We start from the raw sequence: 22864 nt of genomic DNA on the forward strand, positions 1-22864 counted from the left end.
TTTTGCATGTGAGAACAGCCACCTCAAATGAATTAAATGAATAAAACAAAATCTCCGAAAAAAATAACCTGTGTGGCTGTTCTCACATGCAAAAGCCAGCCACAAAATGGCTTTCCGCAAAATGGGCTAACAAATCCCTAAATATTGATGAGAAGAAAAAATAGTTACAGGAGGAGACGTAGAACCTGGTCTTTAATGTAAGATACAAGAAGAGGAAAAATAAAACTCTTTTACAAAGAAAGATATGATAGGGAGCATCGCCTAAGGCTTCCCAGAATGGCTGTTGCATGAGAGAGCAGCCATGCAGGCTCACTTTTCAACAAATTTTGTCCTTATTCATTTAATTCATCTGAGGTGGCAGCTCGCACATGCAACAGCCATTCCACGAAATGCCTTATGCGATGATCTCTAGCAAATCAATACCTACAAAGAAACATGCAATAATTATTTAGTGTGAATATAAGGAATACATAATTGGTCACATCTAACAGAGTCTTTGGGGAGAGTAGCACAATCTTATTAAACTACATTAATGTTGGTGTCACAAGCACCCTCGACCAGGCTATCCGCAACAATATTACCTTCCATGAAAATGTGTGTAATAACAAAAATCATAGTCCGAAGAAAATTTCTTATTTCTCCTGGAATATATATTTTATTCTAGAATATAGTGAATGTGCCAAGATGTGTTTTCTTTACCTTTGATGATTTTGACAAGGACAGGAGTATCAAATTCAATCCAGATTTTATCAATCCCTAAAGGCGCAGAAGAACATTAGGGACGACCATCTGTCATTGCTCTGGTTTCATCCATCAGGTTAGTACTCATATCTAGGTTTTTTTTGTAAAGAAGGAAATTTTTTCATCATGGGACTCTAATTCTAAAGTTGATATGCTTCAGAGATAATCTTTCTATGAGGTTGTAATTGGAAATGGATTTAACCTTATCACCTAGATTTTAAGCCATATCATGATTTTATTTTTACTATGATTGATATTGGCCTTCTGATTTTCTTCTTCTTTTGCATGTTTCTAACCAGATTTTCCAAACTATAGTTGAGGGGACAATTTTGACAATATTTTTGAAGGTTGAGTAACTTTTTCATGCAAAAGTTTTGAAAATATTTGATAATAAATATGTGAAAGGATTTGAAGTAGACACAAGGGCCATGAGTTTCACCCCACAAAGATTTCATTTTTAATAAAATTCTAGCTTCTCTTGCTTGAATCACCTTATCCTCCTTGATTCTTCTTCCTTAAATTGATTCATGGTTCTTTGAATTTCGCAGCGAGTGAAACTCAACAATGTAGTACCTTTGGATTGTGCGATATGGGTTCAATTGTGTTCACGACAAATGAATAATAGCACCAACGGTTTATGTTTTTAGGTGCCAATGGACCTACTTACTTCAGGTCCGATCCACCTATGTCTTGGTCATGATCTGGATCCTTTATTGATCTGGTCCTTTTTGAGGTACTTTTTGGATCTTACTTTTTGAGTCTGTGTCACGATCTATTTCGACCATCTATAGGGTTGAGAGAGAGAGAGAGAGAGAGAGAGTTATCATTGAAACAAAAGCTAGAAAAATGAAATGTTGTGAAGTTATCATTGAAACAAAAGCTGGAAAATGAAATGTTGTGATTATGAGAAGATTTTCAAATATTATGAAAATACCTCTCATGAATATGAATAGACAGAAATGAACCGAAATATGAAGGGTATTGTTATACATTAGGGCTCTCCGTTTGGATCTAGGACTCTCCATCAGATTTTGTTATATATTATGCTTGGGTAAAAATTCAAAATAATTTGATACCTTACGATATAGATCCAATGGACACAGTCTGATCCAGTTGTTGTGACAAAATCCTTGACACAGGCCAACACATGGCATGTGCGCGCGGACACAAATTAAGGTGCTAGGAACTGTGGACCCCGATCCGAGGACGAGTGCCGAGGGGACGCGAGATCCCTCCTGCAATCCTCTAAGATCTCCACAATGTGAAGGAGAGCTCTGCCAAGGAACTCTCGAAACTGTTGCCACCCTCACAGCATAGCATGAGTGGCGCCATAAAAAGAAAGAGATACATCATGATCCGGAGCCAGAGCTCGAAACCAAGATATATCTAAAAATAACTCAGAGTCGCCATCCATGGACACGCCATGGAACCAAAACAAATGCTCTGTTTGCAATGGATAACCAGAGATACAAAAGGTCCGTGCCTGATGACGAATGGAGAAGGTCCGAAGAGCGCCCCCAATTCGCCCGAGTGCGAACACTTGGTCTCTTATGCCATTTATTATTAACCTTGAAGAGTTTCAAGCGAAAATCATGTGAAATGGGAACACGCATCTCCGAGAAAACGTCTATCTAATCATGCATGTCTCGGAGATGAAAATAAGCACACACAAAAGAACCGAAATAAATGTCACATAATGATAACTAGGTTATGAGTGACATACCTAACTGGTGTCTAAGTTCTGATGTGCAAACACATGCAAGCTATAACTAAAGGTATAAGATCAGTACAAGAAAGTAAGAAAACACAACAAAATATACAATATAACAACACCACAAATCCTAAGACTCTAAAACGATTTAGCCCGAGTCCTCGGATGGTCTGATATTCATCCAAAGAAGCCTACGTATCCCCGCTTCCACGAGAATCAAGGCAACGTAGTTCTTCGCGCCTATTCTAAGCTAGGATGCCTAAGACACCTAGACCTCTATCTTAGACTCGATCTAAAAGACCGGACTAGTTATTAAAGTTTCTTATACGATTATTTAAATTCCAGTGAATGATGAATTTTAGGACGCCCTATATGCCCTAACTAAATGCAGATTAGCCATAAGCTAACGCAGGTGATTCCTACAACCTATGTGTAACTAGGCTGTGCTTCCTAAGGAAAACAAAGGGGTCACTGGCGCATCCTAGACCTAGTCATCAGTCGGCGATGTGAATCGCCAACTGACCGGACGGAGGCGCTCCTAGCTAGGACAAACTCCTAACTCTAACACAAACACACAACAAACACACAACACATCAAAGACGAACTCCTAACTCTAAAACTCTCTATCTAGGACAAACTCCTAACTCTAGAGGAAGATTTTGTTGAAAACAAGGTTTTGAAGAAAAAAAAGGTTAAAGCATTTATTTACAAAGTTTGGCTGGACTTGGGATGAAGATCTCAAGCTGCACTACGTACCTCGTGGAAGAGGATCAAGCCAACGTAGTTCGAAAATCGAACTCGCCTAATACGCTTCTAAAAGAAACACTCAACACTTTAGATTTTTAAAGGTTTTTTTATGTTTTTCAAATGTTTTTGATATTTTTAAAGTTTTCAAATATTTTTGAGTTTTAAATTTCTAATGTTTTTGGATTTTAAAGCTTTTCCAATGCTCTAAACCTTTAAATGCTTTCAATCTTAAAGGGGACACGCAAGTAATACTATAAACTAAGGCAAAGCCTTAAAGCGAAAAGGGGAAACCCCAAACAAGCAACAAAGGTCTCAAAGAGACGATCCACAACAAGAAACTGGCGTCTCAAAGAGACAAACCACAACAAGAAAGATAGTGCCCCAAGAACAGAGAAAACAATCTAAGATCCTAAGCAGGGAAGGCTCTATATGACTGAGTTAGTCTCTAATGGAAAAACTCCTAACTAATAACACTAGGGAGGAAGTACAAATGAGTCAGAGACTCTAATAACACTACAAAGGATGAATGAGTCAAAGACTCTCTAATCAGGGCTGACTCCTATGCGAAAGGACTATCGAATAAGGAGAAGCTCACAAGTAAAAAGGAATAAAAGACCCTGCGCATAGTTGGCAAAGGTGAAACACCCAGCCGGGCCGGACAGCTACCTAGCCCAAGGGTGCAACAAATGTGCAACCCAATACCCATAAGGGTAGGGGTATGCTGTCAAGCCGAGTAAGGTGTTGTCCCAAAACCAAACGACGCAGAAAGAGGAGGTTTAGCAAGAGAATGAGACTGGGTAAGTCTCTTAGACACAGAGGTAGGATAGAGAAAAATGCTCGCAAGACTGGGCAAGTCTCCTATATACAAATGAGGGGTATGCTACTTGGACTGAGCAAGTCCCCTAAGGATGGGCTTGGGCTAGCGCCTTCATCGCCCTCGCAATGAGAGGGGACTCTAGTGTCTAAAGAAAATTAACAGAAATCTATAAGACTGTGTTAGTCTATCAAAGAGAGAAGAAAAGGCTACCAGATAATCGCAAACTCATTCTATTCTTATAAAAATAAAACAAGTGCTAAGCAAAAAGAAAAAATTTCAATAAAAAAAATACACAATCTATAACAATCATAAAATGATAAACAACATTAATTAGTCCAGACCAGCCGCTGGATAGCCTAATAAAGTAAAAGAAAATAATATCAAACACTTCTATGCCCAACCACGAACACCACCCCAATATGGGGATGAAATCAGATGATGCTAAAGTAATCATCTGATATCATAATACACATGATAATATTTCTAATCCCGCCTTGAAATCAGACAGTACTCATGTCGATAATATCGAATAGAGCAGTCATCTGATCTCCTTCTTTCCTAAAACAATTTATTTAAATTAAACAAATATGATAAGCTTCAAGATAATCTCATCTGAACAGTCCATTCATTATTGTCTTCAGAACCTAACTCAATGCTTAAGATAAGAAGAGTATTAGAAATATCAAAAGATTATGATAATTCCAATTAGTAAAAATTTTAGTGCATACAGGGGACATCAACTTGTGCAGATCCAAGTGCGAAGCGGTGAGTCACAAAACATAAAGACGGGCTCCAAGTAACCTTATCATTGCCCAGAGAAGGGTTCTTTTAAAAATAAAAAAAAGGTTAAAAGAAATCCAAAAGGTTGGGTAGGCCTACTAAACAAAAGAGCCAGACAAAAACCTTATAATAAGAACTATTAAACAATCAGCCACTAAGGAAGGGTCCTAACTGGCTAAACATTCTAAGAGGAGAGAATCCCTTAACCTGCGAAAACTCTAAGGCAGGAAGAGAAGAGGTTGGCTCAAGAAACATTCCGTCATAGCCAAACCCAAGAGAAGTGTTCCCAAAATAGATGGAGTCCCGAAACTTGAAAAGGATCCCAAGGAACACGCAAAGGACAGTCCCGAAAAAGAAAGAAAACCCCTCAAACCCTGCGAAGACCCTAAGATGGGGAAATGATAAGAAGGGCAAGGGGCTGGCTCAAGAAATATTCCGTCATCGCCAAAATCGATGAAATCTCAAAACTTGAAAAGGATCCCGAGGAATGCAAAAAAATAGCTCCGAAAGAGAAGAGAGGAATAAAACCCAAACCCTGTAGAAAGTGATAATCCTAGAGAAGAAAGAACCCCTAACCCTATAAACAACCCTAATATGCCGAAGGAGACAAGAGATAAACCCCAAGCACGAGAGGAAGATCTTGAAGACACTCTGGAGGTAATCCCGAAGCCTACGATGAATCTTGAGGGACAGAGAAGATCCTAAAAGTCCTATAGGAATCACGCACTAAGACCAAAATCATAGAAGCCATACAAACATCCCAAACTTCAGAGTAAAATGTGAGGGTGAAATCAAGGATCTACCGAGACAATGGGTGGGTCTATAAAGCAAGTGATTGTTGCTAAAACTACAACGGAATGGAGGATCAAACCAAGGGGGGAACAAAGACCTCATCTGTGCCATTCATCAGATTGGAGTACCAAGAGAATAATCAAATAGAGAGTAAATCAAGGCATTAATACCCATTCAAAAAAACATTGAGAACCCACATAACATTCACCAAAATGAAATTTAGGGGGCAAATCGAAGAGTAAATACATCAAAAACGAGAGAAAATATAAGATGGATACCTTATGCCAGTTTACTCTCCTCGCTCTCTTCTTAGCAAACACCTGTTTTACAGCAAGACCTGCTGGATCCGTATCTTCAATCTCCCCCACATGTGCAGTCCCTGAACCCTTCTCAACCACAGTTGTGGCATCGGAACATTTCCCCTTCGACTCCTTCTTCGCCTTTTCCGGCTTGCCGCCGACCGGAGCCGACGACACCTTCAACGTATATGCGCGCGAGAACGGAGCGCTCTTTCCTTTCCCTTTAATCTCAACCGTCCATTTATAGCTCTTTTCCACTCCCTCAATTCCCACACCCTTTCTTTTCTTTTCTTTTTTTTTGATCTCAGTCGTCCATTTGTACTTCCGATCAATCTCGCCCTTCTCAGCTCCTTTAATCTCGGCCTGCAGAGAATACCTCTGATCTTGGCCGCTAATTTTTGGGATCAACACCCGAACAAACCCTAACTCAAGAGCTGAAACCCCAACAGAGAGATTTCGAAGGTAAAAATCTGCTTCCGTACGATCCTGGATCTTCTTGATCTGGATCAGATCTATGGCGCTCTCTAGTACTTCGAAATGCGAAGGATGAGGAGGAGGAAAGACGCATTGTAGAGATAGATCAAAGGGGTTAAGGTTTAACAGATCGAGAGCAAACCCAAGCTCATTTTCTAGTTCTGAAAATGGAGAAAATGGGGAAAACAAAGGGGTTTTGGGTTCTAATAAGATGGGGTTTGAGGAGGTGGTGGATGGCTTGGGCAGAAATGGTGGCTTCAATGGTGGGTAGAAGGAGATGGTGGTATAGGAGGTTGCGAATTGCAAAGAGGGGTTCGGTCGGATTCCGGCGAAATTGCCGGAATCTATGGAGATGGGAAATGGAAGATGGAGGTGGAGGCAAATGGGGTTACCGGATTCCGGTGGGTTGTGGCCGGAGAGAATGGAATGGGTTTTGGGTCGGGGCTTGAAGTGGGAGTAAAGTGAAGTGGGTTTGGGTTCAGTGGTCGGCGGTCATAGAGAGGATGGTGGATGTGGTAGGGGTGATGGTGATGGTGGCCGGGCTTTCCTCTCTTCCTTCTCTATCTCGATTCTCCTTCATCGCCCTCTCCCCTGCAACTCCCTCTCTTCCTACTCTTCCCTGCTGGGAGCCGCAAATGGGGCTCCCCTGTTGGGAGAAGAAAAACCGAAACCTCTTCCTCCCTTTGAGAACCCTAGTTCGTGGGTTTTATGCAAGGGGAAATGGTATATTTAGCCTCCTTTTCTCCCATGGGCAGCCTCATCTAAGTGTATTTTTAGTACTTTTTCACAGCAAAAGGGGGTGGCTCGGGTGAAGAAAGGAGGAAGAAACAAAGATGAGAAATGATATATTTGACCCCTTTCTTCCCAGGGACACTCCCCTTTTAGTGTATTTGTGACTACTCTTTTAGACACGGGAAGGTGGTCTGGGTAAGAATGATGGGGAGGTAAATGCTCTCATTTTTATTTTTTTTTATTCTTGTGCACAAATGGGGACCGGTATGGGCACATTCTTACCTTGATATTTCACACTCCATTCTTTCTTAGTTAAATATACATGAAAAAAATCCGGTAAGGGCACTCCCTTTCAAGTGTATTTTATACCTACTCTCTTACTCTTAACAACCCCTTCTAGTGTATAATGAATGCTCTTTTCAACTCTGCAGGGGGGGCCAAGTATAAAACAGGGTACACTTTCTCTTCTTTAATTCACTTGCAGGGCACTCCTACGCATCTGATCCACCCCACTCTGCATTTCTTTATATTAAGCTCGGATTAAACCCAAGACCATGGGTTGGGGTACGACTTGGGCCAATTTGCCGAGCTCAGGGGTCACTCGCGTTTCAGAAAAGGCTTTTAGCAATAACTTGTAAATGGGTATTTTTCAACTTCGGGAATTTATTCATCTATGGGAAAAGAAAGGAGGTCGGTCAAAATGGGGTGTCTACAGGAACGAAAGAGTAATTTCATAGCTCTTCTTCAGGAAGCCTTAAAAACCCTAGCCGCCTTCACAAGGACTCTGCAAAGATAAATTTAGAAACCCGAGTTAGGGACTACTGCTCTATAAAAAGAGGATTAAGGCTCAAAGTTACGGATTCCCATTCATTCTCTTGCTTTCAATTCACTTAGCTTGCAGAGAGCTCAGTCATATCTGTTGCCTGTTCATTATGACTTAGGCATTAGAGAGCCTCCCTTGAGTCCAGGCGGCTTTCTGATGTTTGTTCGTGCTTGCAGGCTGCAATTCTTCAATCCGGGACCCATCTTAATGTTGCTCACCACTTGAGAAGTTTAGATTTCCATGACAACAGTGGCAAAAGGAGTAATCATATGGTTTATGTATACGGTGGCATAAGGGCTGTCAGTAATCTTCCTTAGTTACCCTAACAAAGGAGAGAAGAAGGGGTCATTGTTCATTGGATATAGATATGGATATGGATATAGAGTGATCAATCTGAGGGTTGTTTTTCACTTTGGCTGTGTTTGTTTTTTGGATTTTGAGAACCTATCGTGAGTCCAAAACTGATTATTGAACATTTTAAGTTGGTCTTTCAAGATCATGGAGCATTTGACTGCTCTTTTCACATACCACACAGGGCTGGGAATGCTATACATAAACTTCTCTTGCATTTTGACGTGGCCACTACTTTTGGCTCCAAAGGATAAAATTTAGAAAGTATTCTAAGAATCCAATACATACATGAAGTGGGTATAAATAGAGTTTCTTTATTTAATTTATTTGTGTCATTCTAGCTATTAGGTAGTTTTAGACAAATTGTTGGTATTTTAATACAAAAATAGGCATTGTTGGTATTTTACAAAATTCTTTTGTTACAAAAAGAAGCCACTTTGGTTTTGGAAAATGATTTGCTCACTTCCTTCACAAAAGTGAATAGTCCCGTATTGGAAAGTTGAGAAAAGCTTCATGTGCTTATATAGCTTTTCACTTCTTAAGCTTTGTGAATGAGAAGAGGAGAATAGGGGTCTACGCGCATGAACCACCAAGTGGACCCGGTGGGCTTTTGGCTATACCACACGCACGCTGCCCGGCTCGGCCGGCCGCGCGCGTGAGTCAAGGTTTTTCCTTCCCCTATATTGTAATTTTTGTTTCCATCCGTTTAACTTCTCTTTACCTTCGCCGTTATTGATAAGGTAAGCTGGCGTACCTGAAGTAAGCCAGCTTACTGGAACGTCAATTAACTGGGTAAATAACGTTGTCGTTCATTTTTACGAATAACTGCGCCGTTCCTGAACGTTGTGAATGTTGGGATGCGACCTTTGGCATCTGTAACGTCTTTTGAACGGTTATTTTCTTAAATTGTAAACAAAAATTTCTATCTTCTTCTTTTATTTTAAGTATTTTTGTTGGGCAATTGGAGTGTTTGGGGGTTCGAATCTCCTTGATCGTTCAGTTCTTGGAGATCGACGGTGCGTCGGGCTGTTGTATCTGGGGGTGCAACTCGGGTCGGGTCAACCCGAACCCGACGGGTCGAACCCAAATTTGGGTTGGGTCGGGTTAAGCTTTTTTAAAAATCGGGTTGGGTTGGGTTGGGAAAAACCAAACCGAATTGGAAATCGGGTTGGGGTGTCGGGCAACCCGACCCGACCCGAAACCCGACAAGTATTCCCATATATATTAATTTTAAAAGTTAAAACAGCAAACGAGTGAATATTCCAACATAAATTTATCCTTATGAAGCTAGAAATGTACTTAAATTTCAACATAAATTTATCCTACAGTTACGAGAGTTTTTATACGGTGGATGCCTATGTAGGAATGTGAGCAAAAAAAAAAAAGTGGGGTCCACAAAAAAAAAACATGTGCATGATGGGCGGGTCAACCCGACCCGACCCAACCCGAATTGGAAATCAGGTTGGGTTGGAAAAATGGGTTCCTTGTGTTGGGTCGGGTTGGCCTCAACCCGACCCGAGTTGCACCCCTAGTTGTAATCTGCTGCATAGAAATTAGTTTCCGCAGAGGCGCAAATTCACCTTAAAGAGAGCGACATAGTCCGTGCTTCATCTCGCCGCATCGGAAAAGGTTTTACTAACATTGTTTGTTTGTTGTTTCTTTTCCTCAATAGAAATCTGGTAAGCTGTACTATTCCCTAAATCCACAACATAAATATGGCTTATTGCCTTTTCTTATGACTTGACTCTATGCAGATTTAGAAATTTAGTTCAATTAGGAGGAATTGGCTTCAAATAATTTTAGAAAGTAGAGATTTACTTGGATAAGAAGTTAGTGTTTTTATAAAAGCCTATGTGCAAGGGTTGTTGCACAGTTCATGTTTGTTTTATAAAATAAAGAAATTTTCTTCATTCTTAATAGAGAAAGTTGTTTATTTCGTTCTTCGTGGATTCGAAGAATAGCTCTTGTGGATTCGACGAGCGCCCTTCGTGGATTCGAAGGTTTATTTGATCAGTGGTTGACAGAGATCAATCCTCGACTCGTTCTTCACGCTTCCGGTTACCGGCTACGCCACATTTCCAAGAGGGTCCACTTCTTATCTTGGTAAAACTTTGATAGATGGTGATTGATGTCTGTTTCACGGTTGAATTGTCTACTTAATTTGGATAGAAGTGGGGCATGGCGCCTCTATTTGGTTCCCAATTTTGAGAATTGTATGAGGTTCATCTGTTGTCTTACAAAAACAGGGCGCTAAAATGTTTTTATTAAAATAAGGGAAGTGTTATCTTCACTACCATGTTTTGATATCTCCACTCAAGCATCTTGTCCTTTAGTACTTAAAAGACAAGCTGGGCCGTGCAACTATAAAGAACATGGTTGCGCTGATGATTAACATTAAAATAATAAACATTTGAGCAAAACATAGGCAACAAAGAGTGGCTGTAGTTTAGTGGTAAGAATTCCACGTTGTGGCCGTGGAGACCTGGGCTCGAATCCCAGCAGCCACAATTTTTTAAAAGTAAATTAAGGACCCGCTATAGGATGATCCAACCCATCCAAAATCACTTTTATAGGATGATCCCAACCCTCTTATGTAATGCAGGTCATCTCATTTTCACCCTGTCCAGATCCAATGTTGACAGATCTCTGTTCGGACTGATGCCTGTAGTGATATAAATGACTTTTTTAGGGAAATGATTTTTTCACCCCCCCCTAAAGGTTTATGCGCCCCACTTTTAATGGAATTGTGGGCGGACTTTAAAATCACGTTAAAAGTGGGACGCGTAATCCTATTGGGGGGGGGGGGGGGGGGGGGGCATTTTTACAGGATGATCCCAACCCTATGACGTATAGAGGAACTGCAGGTCATCTCATTTTCACCCTGTCCAGATCCAATGTTGACAGATCTCTGTTCGGACTGATGCCTCACGATATGAAGGACTTTTTTAGGAAAATGATTTTTTCACCCCCCTGTAGGTTTATGCTCCCCAGTTTTAATGGAATTGTGGGCGGACTTTAAAATCACATTAAAAGTGGGGAGCGTAATCCTATTTGGGGGGGGGGGGGGGGCGCATTTTTATAGGATGATCCCAACCCTCTGATGTATAGAGGAACTGCAGGTCATCTCATTTTCACCCTGTCCAGATCCAATGTTGACAGATCTCTGTTCGGACTGATGCCTCACGTGATATAGGATGATCCTATTGGGTTGGGGGGGGGGGGGGGGGGGGGGTTGCATTTTTACAGGATGATCCCAACCCTATGATGTATAGAGGAACTGCAGGTCATCTCATTTTCACCCTGTCCAGATCCAATGTTGACAGATCTCTGTTCGGACTGATGCCTCACGATATGAAGGACTTTTTAAGGAAAATGATTTTTTCACCCCCCTGTAGGTTTATGCGGCCCAGTTTTAATGGAATTGTGGGCGGACTTTAAAATCACATTAAAAGTGGGGAGCGTAATCCTATTGGGTTGGAGGAAGGGGGGGGGCGCATTTTTATAGGATGATCCCAACCCTCTGATGTATAGAGGAACTGCAGGTCATCTCATTTTCACCCTGTCCAGATCCAATGTTGACAGATCTCTGTTCGAACTGATGCCTCACATGATATAAAGGACTTTTTTAGGGAAATGATTTTTTCACCCCCTGTAGGTTTATGCGCCCCACTTTTAATGGAATTGTGGACGGACTTTAAAATCACGTTAAAAGTGGGGCGCGTAATCCTATTGGGGGGGTGGGGGTGCATTTTTATAGGATGATCCCAACCCTATGATGTATAGAGGAACTGCATGTCATCTCATTTTCACCCTCTCCAGATCCAATGTTGACAGATCTCTGTTCGGACCGATGCCTCACGTGATATAAAGGACTTTTTTTAGGGAAATGATTTTTTCATCCCTCATGTAGGTTTATGCGCCCCCCTTTTAATGGAATTGTGGGCGGACTTTAAAATCACGTTAAAAGTAGGGCGCGCAATCTTATTGGGGGCGGGTTGTTGAAAAAATCATCTCCCGTTTTTTTTATTGCCAATTACACCCAGAAAGAAGAGGGGGTCCACATGATTGGACGATCCAAACTGTTTATATGCTGGGTCCCTTCTTAGGCCATGTTAGGACGATCCTGACCTCCAATCTTTTGAGATTTAAGTAGGACTGCCTGGTAAAAACCCCTATCGATCTGAGTGTTAGGATTGTCCATGTAGAGAATTTTCCGGGCAATGCCTATAAAATTTTGGGACAACAAATGAACGGTTTCTACCTTCCAATAATGTATATCCCACTATGTTTTTTCCCGTGGGGACACCATATAAAGGTGAGTGATATATTTGCCCCTTTTTCTTCTAAAGCCTAATCCCCTCTAGTGTATTTATGAGTTATGACTCATGACTCCTTTTTTACACTACAAGGAGGTGTACCGAGGAAGAAAGGGGGGCTAATGTATCATTTCCCCATATATAGAAACTCAAGATTTAGTACTTCCAACGCATAGGAAAGTCAGTTTATGTTTGAGTGCGTGAAATTGCCACTCCAAGATGGCGCAGAAGCTCATAGAAGGGTTGGGATTGTGGAGAGGGGTATGGCTGGTTGGGGGATCTAATCTAAGAGGTGTTTGTTCAACAATCCACCCTTGAGCGCATCCAATCTTCACATTCAATCTAATCAGTCATATCATATACCCAGGAAAACTCTATACATTCTCTCCATCAGGCCTGAACCCACCAATTGATACCCATTGGCAATTAAAATTAAGAGCTCTGTGGCTAATGGCTGACACGAGGAACCCTAACATGTCTACATACTGCAGCCTATTGATATCCACAATGGAACAAAATCACCCACTCCAAAATCTGAAATGGTTAATTAGCCATTGAAACGTTTCATCGATGAAACAAGTTGTCCTTAGAGGCCTTTACACCTGTTCCAACCTGTCAACCCCAATACCCTATCTAACCTTCAAACTCACTTTGAATAATCAGATCATTAACTTTACTTCCACCCCCTCTGTAGGGAACTAAACCGGTAGAACTCATCTCTAAAAGCTAGCCGTTAGAGGGAGGGTACACATTCCCTTATAACCCATCCCCATCCATTTCCTTATCCGATGTGGGACTATTTGCTTTTGCATGGAACGCCAACAATCTCCCCTCCACAAGGAAGCAACGTTGACCATCTCACCCCTCCACACGGTGGCAACGTGGGAACCACGAGATAACTACACCCGAGATCTTCCCCGAGGGACATTCCCGTCCTCGGAGGCAAACCGGGGATACCACGCCCTGAGCTCTGATACAATTTGTAGGGAACTTAATCGGGTAAAACTCACCCAGGGGCGGAGGCACATAAAGCATGAGGGGGGCCATGGCCCCCTAATGACTTGCAAAATCCCTTTTATGCTTCATGGCAAGTACATGCATGCTTGGTTAGTTTAATGGCCATAGGCTCAGATTTTGAGTTATTCATTTAATTCATCTGAGGTGGCTGCTCTGTCATGCAAGAGACGCTCCGTGAAATGCCTTATGCGATGGAGGCTAGCAAATCCCTATAAAAAATGGAAGTGCCTATGTCATTTGCATATTTTATTTTTCAACAATTTAAAAGAAAAGCATATAAAACCAAAACGTCACTAAAAACATCACAAACAAAACCAGCCACACTTCAATGTTAGAAACCTAAATAAGGTTTGAGGCTAATTACGGTAATCCTAACTAGAGGTCTATTATTAGCAATAGTTGTAGTTAACTAATCTCTTGTTATAATTGGTTACTTGAAGGGAGCAACACATAAAGGCATTAAGAGTGCACTTTTGCACGTAAGAATAGCCACACGGGTTGACTTTTTACCACATTTTGTCTTATTCATTTAATTCACGCAAAAGGAGCTGTGAAATGGTTTTCTGAGAAATTGCCTAGCAGATTCCTTGTTTTTAGTAAGTAAGGTGATGAACTATATTTAAGAGGGCTGCTACCTGCTATAAACAAAAGTGCAATTGACCAACGATTTGGACTTTTCCAGTGTATTTTGCATTTGTGGGGATTCGAGCTCACTTATGTTCATGTGCATATGTCACGACAGGGGTTTAGTCTTTATTATCAGACGAAGTCCGATTTTGCTAGCAGCCCTCTATTTAAAGGGTTTTGCTAAGGGTACTTGCTAAGATGCATTGGGAATGTGTTTTCACCATTGTTTAAAAAAACTCCTTGACTCGATAAGGAATTCGCCCGGCCCGAGTCCACTCCTATTCCGCGTTGCACCACATCTTAATTCCGCGTTTTGCCCTACAAAGTCAATAATCTCCTTTGCCTCGCCCGAGTTATGACCGCGTCAACCGAGTTCTTGGCCGCGTTCGCTCCGAGTCGAGAAGGATTTTTCTTGGTCGCGTTCCGCGTCACATCCGTGTTTTAAAACACTGGTTTTCACACTTATTTCCAACAAAAGAGTCTTAAACGGTTGATAAAAATCCCAAAACATTCTCAAAATGGGTGTACCCAATGCACCTTAACGAGTGCAGTCGTTAGCAAAACCCCTATTTAAAAATAAGTCCCTTATATATATCTCGAAAAATCAATATGAAGGAGTGCATGTTCATCTCCCTATGCGTGGGATGCCCACTGATTGGTAAATTTGGAGAGGAATGGCAGAGATTGGGAAGTAATGACAGAGATTGGGAAGTATAATGAGTGATGGCCTCTTCATTTCTTGGATCGTTCCCATCACATTCTGTCTATTATTAACACCTTGGCTTTCTCAAGGTCGGGAGCAAGTTACAGAAAGATCTGTTACATTGTTCAAAAATGAAGAAACAAGCTTCAAGCCTAGTGCCATGTTCTTGACATATTCTCATTTATTATTAGGCACTGTAAACACATGCACCGAGCTACTCCCCTCTTATCTACCAAGCTTTTTTAGGGCAGTGATAAATCGACCCCCAAATATCTTAAATCGACCCCCTTTGTCTTTCTCTCTCCTCTGAGTTCGAGAGAAAAAGAGGAGAGAGAAAGGCACATAGGGGGTCGATTTAAGACATATGAGGATCGATTTATCACTCCCTTTTTTTTATACTGGAGTTCCAATTGGCTATTTAATGGCTGCCTTCAATTGCATTGCATGCTTAGTTGACTTGACGTTATGCCTAGGATATTTTGAGAATGTGTACATATAAAAGCCAACCAAATTTGTAGGTCACGAATTAAGTTGAAGGTACTTTTGAGCAAAAGTCAATTGAACGCTCACCTTATGGTGGCCATGGTTTTAAATTTTGATCGGCACTGAAACCGAAATTGGGAATACCCGAAATGGTACTTTATTTCAGCCAAAATTTTGAAACTTCAACCCAAAAATCTGGTTTCTTTAATTATATAATGTTTTCCTGAAATTTCAACCGAAAATTAGTATTAAATATAATATTATTTTTAATTCGTGTATGGGATTTCGGCCGAAACTTTGAAATTTCGGTTTTGGTGAGGACCGAAACACATTCCGAAACTGAATTTGAAACCATGATGGCGGCAAGGTCCATGAATCGTGCATGGCAAACATGCACACAGGCAGCTCCTCATTAAGTACACAAAAGCACGACAAAGACGACTCCATCAAGTAAAATGAGAGAGAAACATGGGTAAGGGAAACTGGCCACATGACCGCCAGGGTCCTAAAGTAGGGTCGGGCAGAAGAAAAGGCAAATAGATTGTTTCGAATGCCCAAAATTCACACTTGATAAATGGATGTTTGTAATAATTATATATGAGCACTGTAAATATTGATGGATCCGGGTAGCCATTGACCATTGTTGGTGACAATCATGTGATAAGCCCTAGACGCGTATTTTAGACACATTTTTTTAGGTAAAGGCTCAACTCCAGACACAGTGCACACACCCAAATGCGTTTTATTTTATAGACAAATTAATTTTCTCAATGAATCTCATTATCTAATACATGGAATATGTATTTGTCAATTTGATGATGATGACTCATCGAGTGGTTGACAAATATCCCACACAGTGACCATTTTAGCAATAAATTAGCAATCCAAAAATGTGGTTTACTGATGTAATCCAAAAATTAGCAATAAATTTTGAAAATGGCCATTTTAGGAAGATTCATAAGTGGAAGATACGGAAAGTTTTCGTAAATAAGGAGGTGTTTTGACAAAATGGAAACTTGCTAAGCTTACATGATATGGGAAACGTACATTCTTGGAAAGCTTGCAAAAAAAAAAGAAAAAAAGAACACCTCCATCAGGGGGAGGGGTAATATCATTCCCCTTTCCTTCAATCCCATATTTACCATAAATAGTAATTGTGGATGAAGGCTTGCTAAAACTATTAAGTTTACTTGAGATATTTTCTACCAGAGATATTCTATTTCCCCTTCTTAAGAGAAACTCTTTCCAACAAAATAAATGAGAGACCTCCCAGCTCATTATTGCATTGACGTTTATCTTATTATTTACACATGTGCAAATCCACATGTGAAATATTATCTTGCATGTGGGAACCCCTGATCTAGGCTCACATATCTCTGAGATGTTGATGAGAGAGAGAGAGGTGTAAAGCTTTCTTCAATATGGGATGTTCCCTTTGGAGTTGACAATGTCTATCTATAAAAGAAAAAAAATATCAACTCAACTACTAAATTTAAGAAACACAATCCAACTACTTAAAAGCTCCCAACAGACCTACGAAACTACTGGTAATGAATTAGAATCCCTCTATTAGAGTCCTGCACCACTCAACCCTAACCCGACCTAACTCTAGCCTCAGTTTAAGGATGGTCGACCCTAACCTTACTTGTCTAACCCTTTTTTTTATCCAATTAAGAGGGTTGAGTTCAGATTAGACTAGCTTGGGGCAAAGCACACAGAACCCTGAGATTTTGAAAATCACTATAAAGTTAGAGGATGAAGGTCGGGTTAGGGTCTTCTCTGGTTGCCCAAGGCCTCAACCTTAACCCAACCGGAAATTAACTCACGTCAGCTTTTCAATACATTAACCCAACCCAACTAAGGGTGTCAATTTTGGCTCGGGCTCGGAGGCTCGCTCGAGCTCGGCTCGAAAAAAGCTCGGCTCGAATCCTTAACGAGCCGAGCCGAGCCGAGCCGGCTCTCCAGGCTCCTTAAGCTTAACGAGCTGAGCCCAATTTAGGCCAAGCTCGGCTCAGCTCAGCTCGTTAAGAATTTAATATATTTAAATATATATATTATATATTAATTTATGCATTAAAAGGGTTGTCCAGGGAGTGAAAGGGGGGGGGGGGAATATATCACTTCATTTTTGGAACCCCATTTGTTACTAGGACCACCCCCCATAGTGTAAAAAAAGTAGTCAAATTACACTAAGAGGGTTGTCCAGGGAAGATGAGGGTGTGAACATAATATAACCCGACCTCGGTAAGGCTCGCAAGCCGCTCGCGAGCCTGACTGAGCCGAGCCGAGCCCGAGCCAAGCCCGAGCCGAGCTTTTGAGCTTAACAAGCCGAGCCGAGCTTGGCCAAGCTCGGCTCGGCTCGTTTACACCCCTAAACCCAACCCAACCCAACCCAAGCCGAAATCGGGTTGGACCTGTCTGGTTCCGGTTGGGCCCAACCCAAGTTGCACCCCTAGCTGATATCAGCCAGCAAAAATCATTATATATATATATATATATATATATATATATATTATACAATGGGCCCACATTGTTTTGGTGATCCAAACCATTCATTTGATTGGCCCTCACATAGATAGGGTGTCCACAAAAAATCAACTCCATAGGATCATCCCAACCCTTCAAACTGTGGAGGCAAAAATGGACAAATTTGTGAAGGTTTTTACACGTTCATTTTTGCCTCCACAAATCGTAGGGTTGGGATGATCCTATGGAGCTGATTTTTGGTGGACACCCTATCTATGTGAGGGCCAATCAAATGAAATCTTTGGATCACCAAAACAATGTGGGCCCATTGTATTTTAAGCCGGCGGTGTAGCTTCACTTTTCTCTCTCTCTCTCTCTCTCTCTCTCTCTCTCTCTCTCTCTCTAAGTTAGCTACACGTATGTATATATAGAGGAATATGTTCGTGCGCTCAAGCTCTAATAAGGAATGGTGCGCTTGAGTGCACCAATCACATGGGTCCCACAATTTCTGTGAGGATCCAAACCATTCATTTGCAAGGGCCTATCATAGATAGGGTGTGTACCAAAAATCAGCTCCATTGAATCATCCTAACCCCTCCAAAAGTGGAGGGCAAAAATGGGCAGATTTGTGGTCTGTCCATTTTGACCTCCACAAATGGATGGGTTAGGATGATCCTATGGAGCTGATTTTTTGTACACACCTTATCTATGTAAGGCCCTTTCTAGTGAATGCTTTGGATCATCCTAACAATGTGGGCCTCAATGGTTTTTGAGCTCAAGCTCATGAATATGTTCCAATGCTGAAGCTCACAATCCTTTTCCTCATATATATTTATATTTATATTGTGGGGAGAAGAACTAGGTTATGTCACCTCTAATCTGATAAGATTTGAGTTTATTTGATGGTTCATTCAATCCCAAAAATCAGCTTACCACATAGGAAGGTGAGGTGATTAGAAAGGTGCTCAAATACAGCCCATTCAAGTCTTGAAAGGCCATTCCTAGCTACTTTCGTTTAGAGGCCTTAGTCTTGGGACGTGGAAGTCGGTGATGACAGCTTGTGCATACGCATGATTTGTCCGGACCCATGTTGCTGGCTTTAAACCTGACATTAAAATGGCTTTCCTTATTATACCCCAACACATATTAATGGCTATCAGAACACCCTTTCTTCAGCCAGCTGGAGAGTGAAAGGGAAAAATTATATCCATACTCCTTGTTTTGATAAAGGCAGTCCACATTCCACTCTTCATCTTCATTTTCATGTAGGGGTGTCAGTGGACCCAGAAGGTCCGATATGAGGATCATGGATCCTTTGGGCAACATCAATTTATCGGATTTAGGCACAATTGCAGATCGTGAACTGTGTCCATTGGATCCATACCCTAAGGTTAATTCGTATCTTGACCAATACATAGCTACAAGAACAAATGGAGCATCTTGGATCCAAATGACTGGTGCCAATTAGGGCTGGACATGGTTCGGGTAGGTTCGGATCTGGGGTATCCCCAAAATCGAACCAATCCCTATCGGTTCCTAATATTGGGAATCAGAATCGAACCATGGAACCGAATCGAACCAGAACCCATCTTAATCGGGTTAGTTCAGTTCGCTCCTGGGTTTACCCAACTTTTTCTGATGAATTTCAAGATTTTTGAGATGCAGTGTTCTCTAATGTTTGCCAGTATTTCATGATCAATCTGTGGCAACTCATAAGCCTAGATCGAAGAGTTAAATAGAGAAGAGTATAAGATACCCCAAAAAGATTTTTATATAGGTTTCAAGAAAATTGAATAAAATTGCATCACCAAGAACTTGAGATGCATGGACTGCTGTTGCAATACACAGGTACCTGAATTGTACAAAAATTGTTTTGTTATCTACACTCTTGCTTCTTGTCTTTTAGTATTTAACGAGCCGTCAAATGGTTCAGTTTGGTTTTGAGTACCAAGACCTCAAGCCCAGAACCGAACCGAAAACCGATGGTTCCCAAATTTGGGACCCAGGACCGAACCACCAACTTTCAGAACCGATCCAAGCCAAACTAAAGAGGCCGGTTCAGTTCAGTTCGGTTCTTCGGGTTGGACCCAAACCATGTCCACCCCTAGTGCCAATGTATGCAAATACCCTTCATATTTCCATTCTTTTATGATTATGACCTACTCTCTCTATCTCTCTCTCTCTGAGCTCTAACTTCGTATAACATAAGTAGTACCTAGGATGCTCCAATGAACTGTCCGATTTGAAATGAATCGGGACTCAAACTAAAAAAGTAAGATACGAAGAACACTCTGATCGTGCCTATAGAAGATCTGAACGGATCGCTACTAGGACATAGGTGGATCCAATCCAAAGTAAATCTATTGACACCCTACTTTTCTAATTGCCTGATTGAGTGTTGAGAATATATAGTTAGAATTATAACAACCTTCAAAAGCAATTTAGAAGGTGTAACGTGAAGATGCCATTATTGAAACAATGGAACGGGGATATCAATTCCCAGAAGATATAGTCACATATTTGACTTTCTTTGTAATAAACAAAGAGGCAGTGATAAATTGACTCCCAAATATCTTAAATCAACCCACATGTGTCTTTCTCTCTCTCCTCTGAATCGACTCCCAAATATCTTAAATCAACCCCCATGTGTCTTTATTTGGGACTCGATTTATCACTCCCCTAACAAAATGGTCCCACTGTTTTTATATGCGAGTCTTTAGAGGAGTTTGAAATAAGAGCAATGATAGATACAAGGGAGGCCTCGCATAAAGAGTGGGAAAAGGGCTCTTCATTGGATCCACATCATTTTCAGTTACATTTTAAAATCAGTTGAAAAAGAAAAATCAGTAACATTTGATGACGTGGATCCAATCATGAGCCCTCCTGCGGCTCTTTATGCAAGGGCTCCCTTCTATCTATCATTCCTCTTGAAATAAATGCTGGTTTTATGAACCTATCCATTCGATTAATTGCCTTCGAATGGATTTTAAAAGTATGGTCAATCAATGAGCTGCACCACTTGCATAATGGACCCACATTTAGTTGTGCATGTGATAGGACACGTTGGACTTCCAATTGCCTAAAAATCACGTCAATAGTCAATTATAAGATCATTATAGGACATGCTGGATCTCCCACCTAAAAATCACATCAATAGTGAAATTATAAGATGCAATTAAATTTAAGGTAGTGATTGGATCTCCCCAACGACCCCCATTTAGGGCAGTGCTTAAAGAGAGAGATATGGGGATCAATTTAAGATATTAGGGGGTCGATTTATCACTGCCCTTGAATCTATTTTAGGTCGTTTTTAATTTCCCATTGAAGGAATGATAGAATGAAGGGTGCCCTTGCAAAAATCAGCTCCAAGGGCGCCCTATTGGTTGATTTTTGCAAAGTCGACAAGTTTTCCACCTTTTTAATTAGGAGAATTTATATGGTAGCCGACTGTCAAACAAGAAGGGCGGAGAGAGAAAAAACTCTCCCCCTTGGTTTTTGATCCAGGTCAAACTCTTTTTTTTTACTTTCCCCTTGATTTTTGATCCAGGTCAAACTCCCATTTTAGGCACATTTCCACTTATTTAGGCGCATTCCACTTTTTTCGGTGCTGCACTTTTCATAAATCAATAAATAAGGGTGCCCTTGGAGCTGATTTTTGCAAGGGCGCCCTTCATTCAATCATTCCTTTTTTCTTTCATTGATATGCCTCTATCTTTGACTACTGTTAGTTAAATCGGATGATATACCCCCCCCCCCCCCCCCCTTCCGTCCTAAGTTTTGCATCCCACGATAGAAGTGTGGAGAGCTATGCCCGCATTGTAACTCTATTCTTGTTCTTAAACACCGGTAGGGGTCCCGCCAAACTCCAGCTTACCTACCAAAAAAAAATGTTAGTTAAATCCAGATATATAGTCCGATAGAAATTTCAATTGGTAATAGATTAAATCCAATGGGACAGTATGATCCAACTTGAATCTGTATCTGAATTAGGATCATGTATGTTCTAGTTAGGTCACGACTCGGGGTGCAAATTGGGTCGGGCTCAACCCGAACGAACTGGATGGGTTCATTTAATTTGGGGTTGGATTAGGGTTGAGGCCTTGGACAACCCGATCTGGCTCGAACCTGACCCATCCCACTAATATTATCGTGATTTTATCGCGATATAAAAATCTCAGTTTTATGGGGTTTTCTTGTATTTTTTTTATGTTTTGCCTCGGAGCACCCGAAACCCAGTTCGTTCCTACTCGACCCAACCCGACCCGATTTAGAAAATCGGGTTTGGTTAGGGTTTAGACATTTAAAGGGTGGGTTATGTTAGGGTTGACCCTCCTTGACTCGAGGTTCATGTTGTGTCTACTTCGGTTGAGGTTTTGGGTCCTTGGGTTGGACTAAGGCTGCATTGCTGCTCACGGCCATAGTTAGCAAAACTTTGTTTTAAACGTTGTTTTTTCCAAAAAAAATAAAAGGGAAGTGTTTTGTAGTATTCCCGTTTAATACTTCCTTTAAAACATGTTACGACAAAAAAAAATATTTAATGAAAACATTTAAAACGCACTCTGAACATATAAAATGCACTTTTCAACCAATTTTCCAATTTACCTCGGTTATATTTTGTAAATGATAAAGTTTAAACGTAATTTTTTTTTGTTTTTCATTTATTTGGCCATTTTTTTACTACATTTTTTTGAGCCAATATCATATTTGTTAACTTACCAACTTCTCCAAAAGCTTAAACCGTTGGAGAGAGGCGTTATTTATCTTTTATACTTTAACACTCCCCCGCACGTGTGACCCACTTGGCAAACACGTGGCACATGTGGTCCCACTTTGGGCCGACCATCACATGTGGATTTTTGCTATCCTGGAGGCTTGAACTTGAGACCTTTGACTCTGATACCATGTTACATTACCAACTTCTCCAAAAGCTTAAGCCGTTGGATAGAGGCGTTATTTATCTTTTATACTTTAACAATATTAAACTT

At 40.9% G+C, this 22864-nt stretch overlaps 1 protein-coding gene and 1 non-coding gene across 2 annotated transcripts; one reads left to right on the forward strand and one right to left on the reverse strand.

Moving 5' to 3' along the window:
* Positions 1 to 408: 408 nt before the first annotated feature.
* On the reverse strand, positions 409 to 13300 carry LOC143891327 (uncharacterized). Its single transcript, XM_077395921.1, has 3 exons — positions 13222 to 13300; positions 5867 to 6522; positions 409 to 423 (listed from the first exon to the last, which is right to left on the reverse strand). Exons 1-3 carry the CDS (start codon positions 13298 to 13300, stop codon positions 409 to 411), a joined length of 750 nt encoding a protein of 249 aa, XP_077252036.1.
* TRNAH-GUG (transfer RNA histidin (anticodon GUG)) lies at positions 10703 to 10774 on the forward strand. The gene has a single exon. It is a non-coding gene; the product is annotated as a tRNA-His (tRNA).
* Positions 13301 to 22864: the final 9564 nt, after the last annotated feature.

The sequence above is a fragment of the Tasmannia lanceolata genome, unplaced genomic scaffold (assembly GCF_043159265.1).
Source record: "Tasmannia lanceolata isolate RefF3 unplaced genomic scaffold, GAP_Taslan_0.1 ptg000013l, whole genome shotgun sequence".
NCBI lineage: Eukaryota > Viridiplantae > Streptophyta > Magnoliopsida > Canellales > Winteraceae > Tasmannia > Tasmannia lanceolata.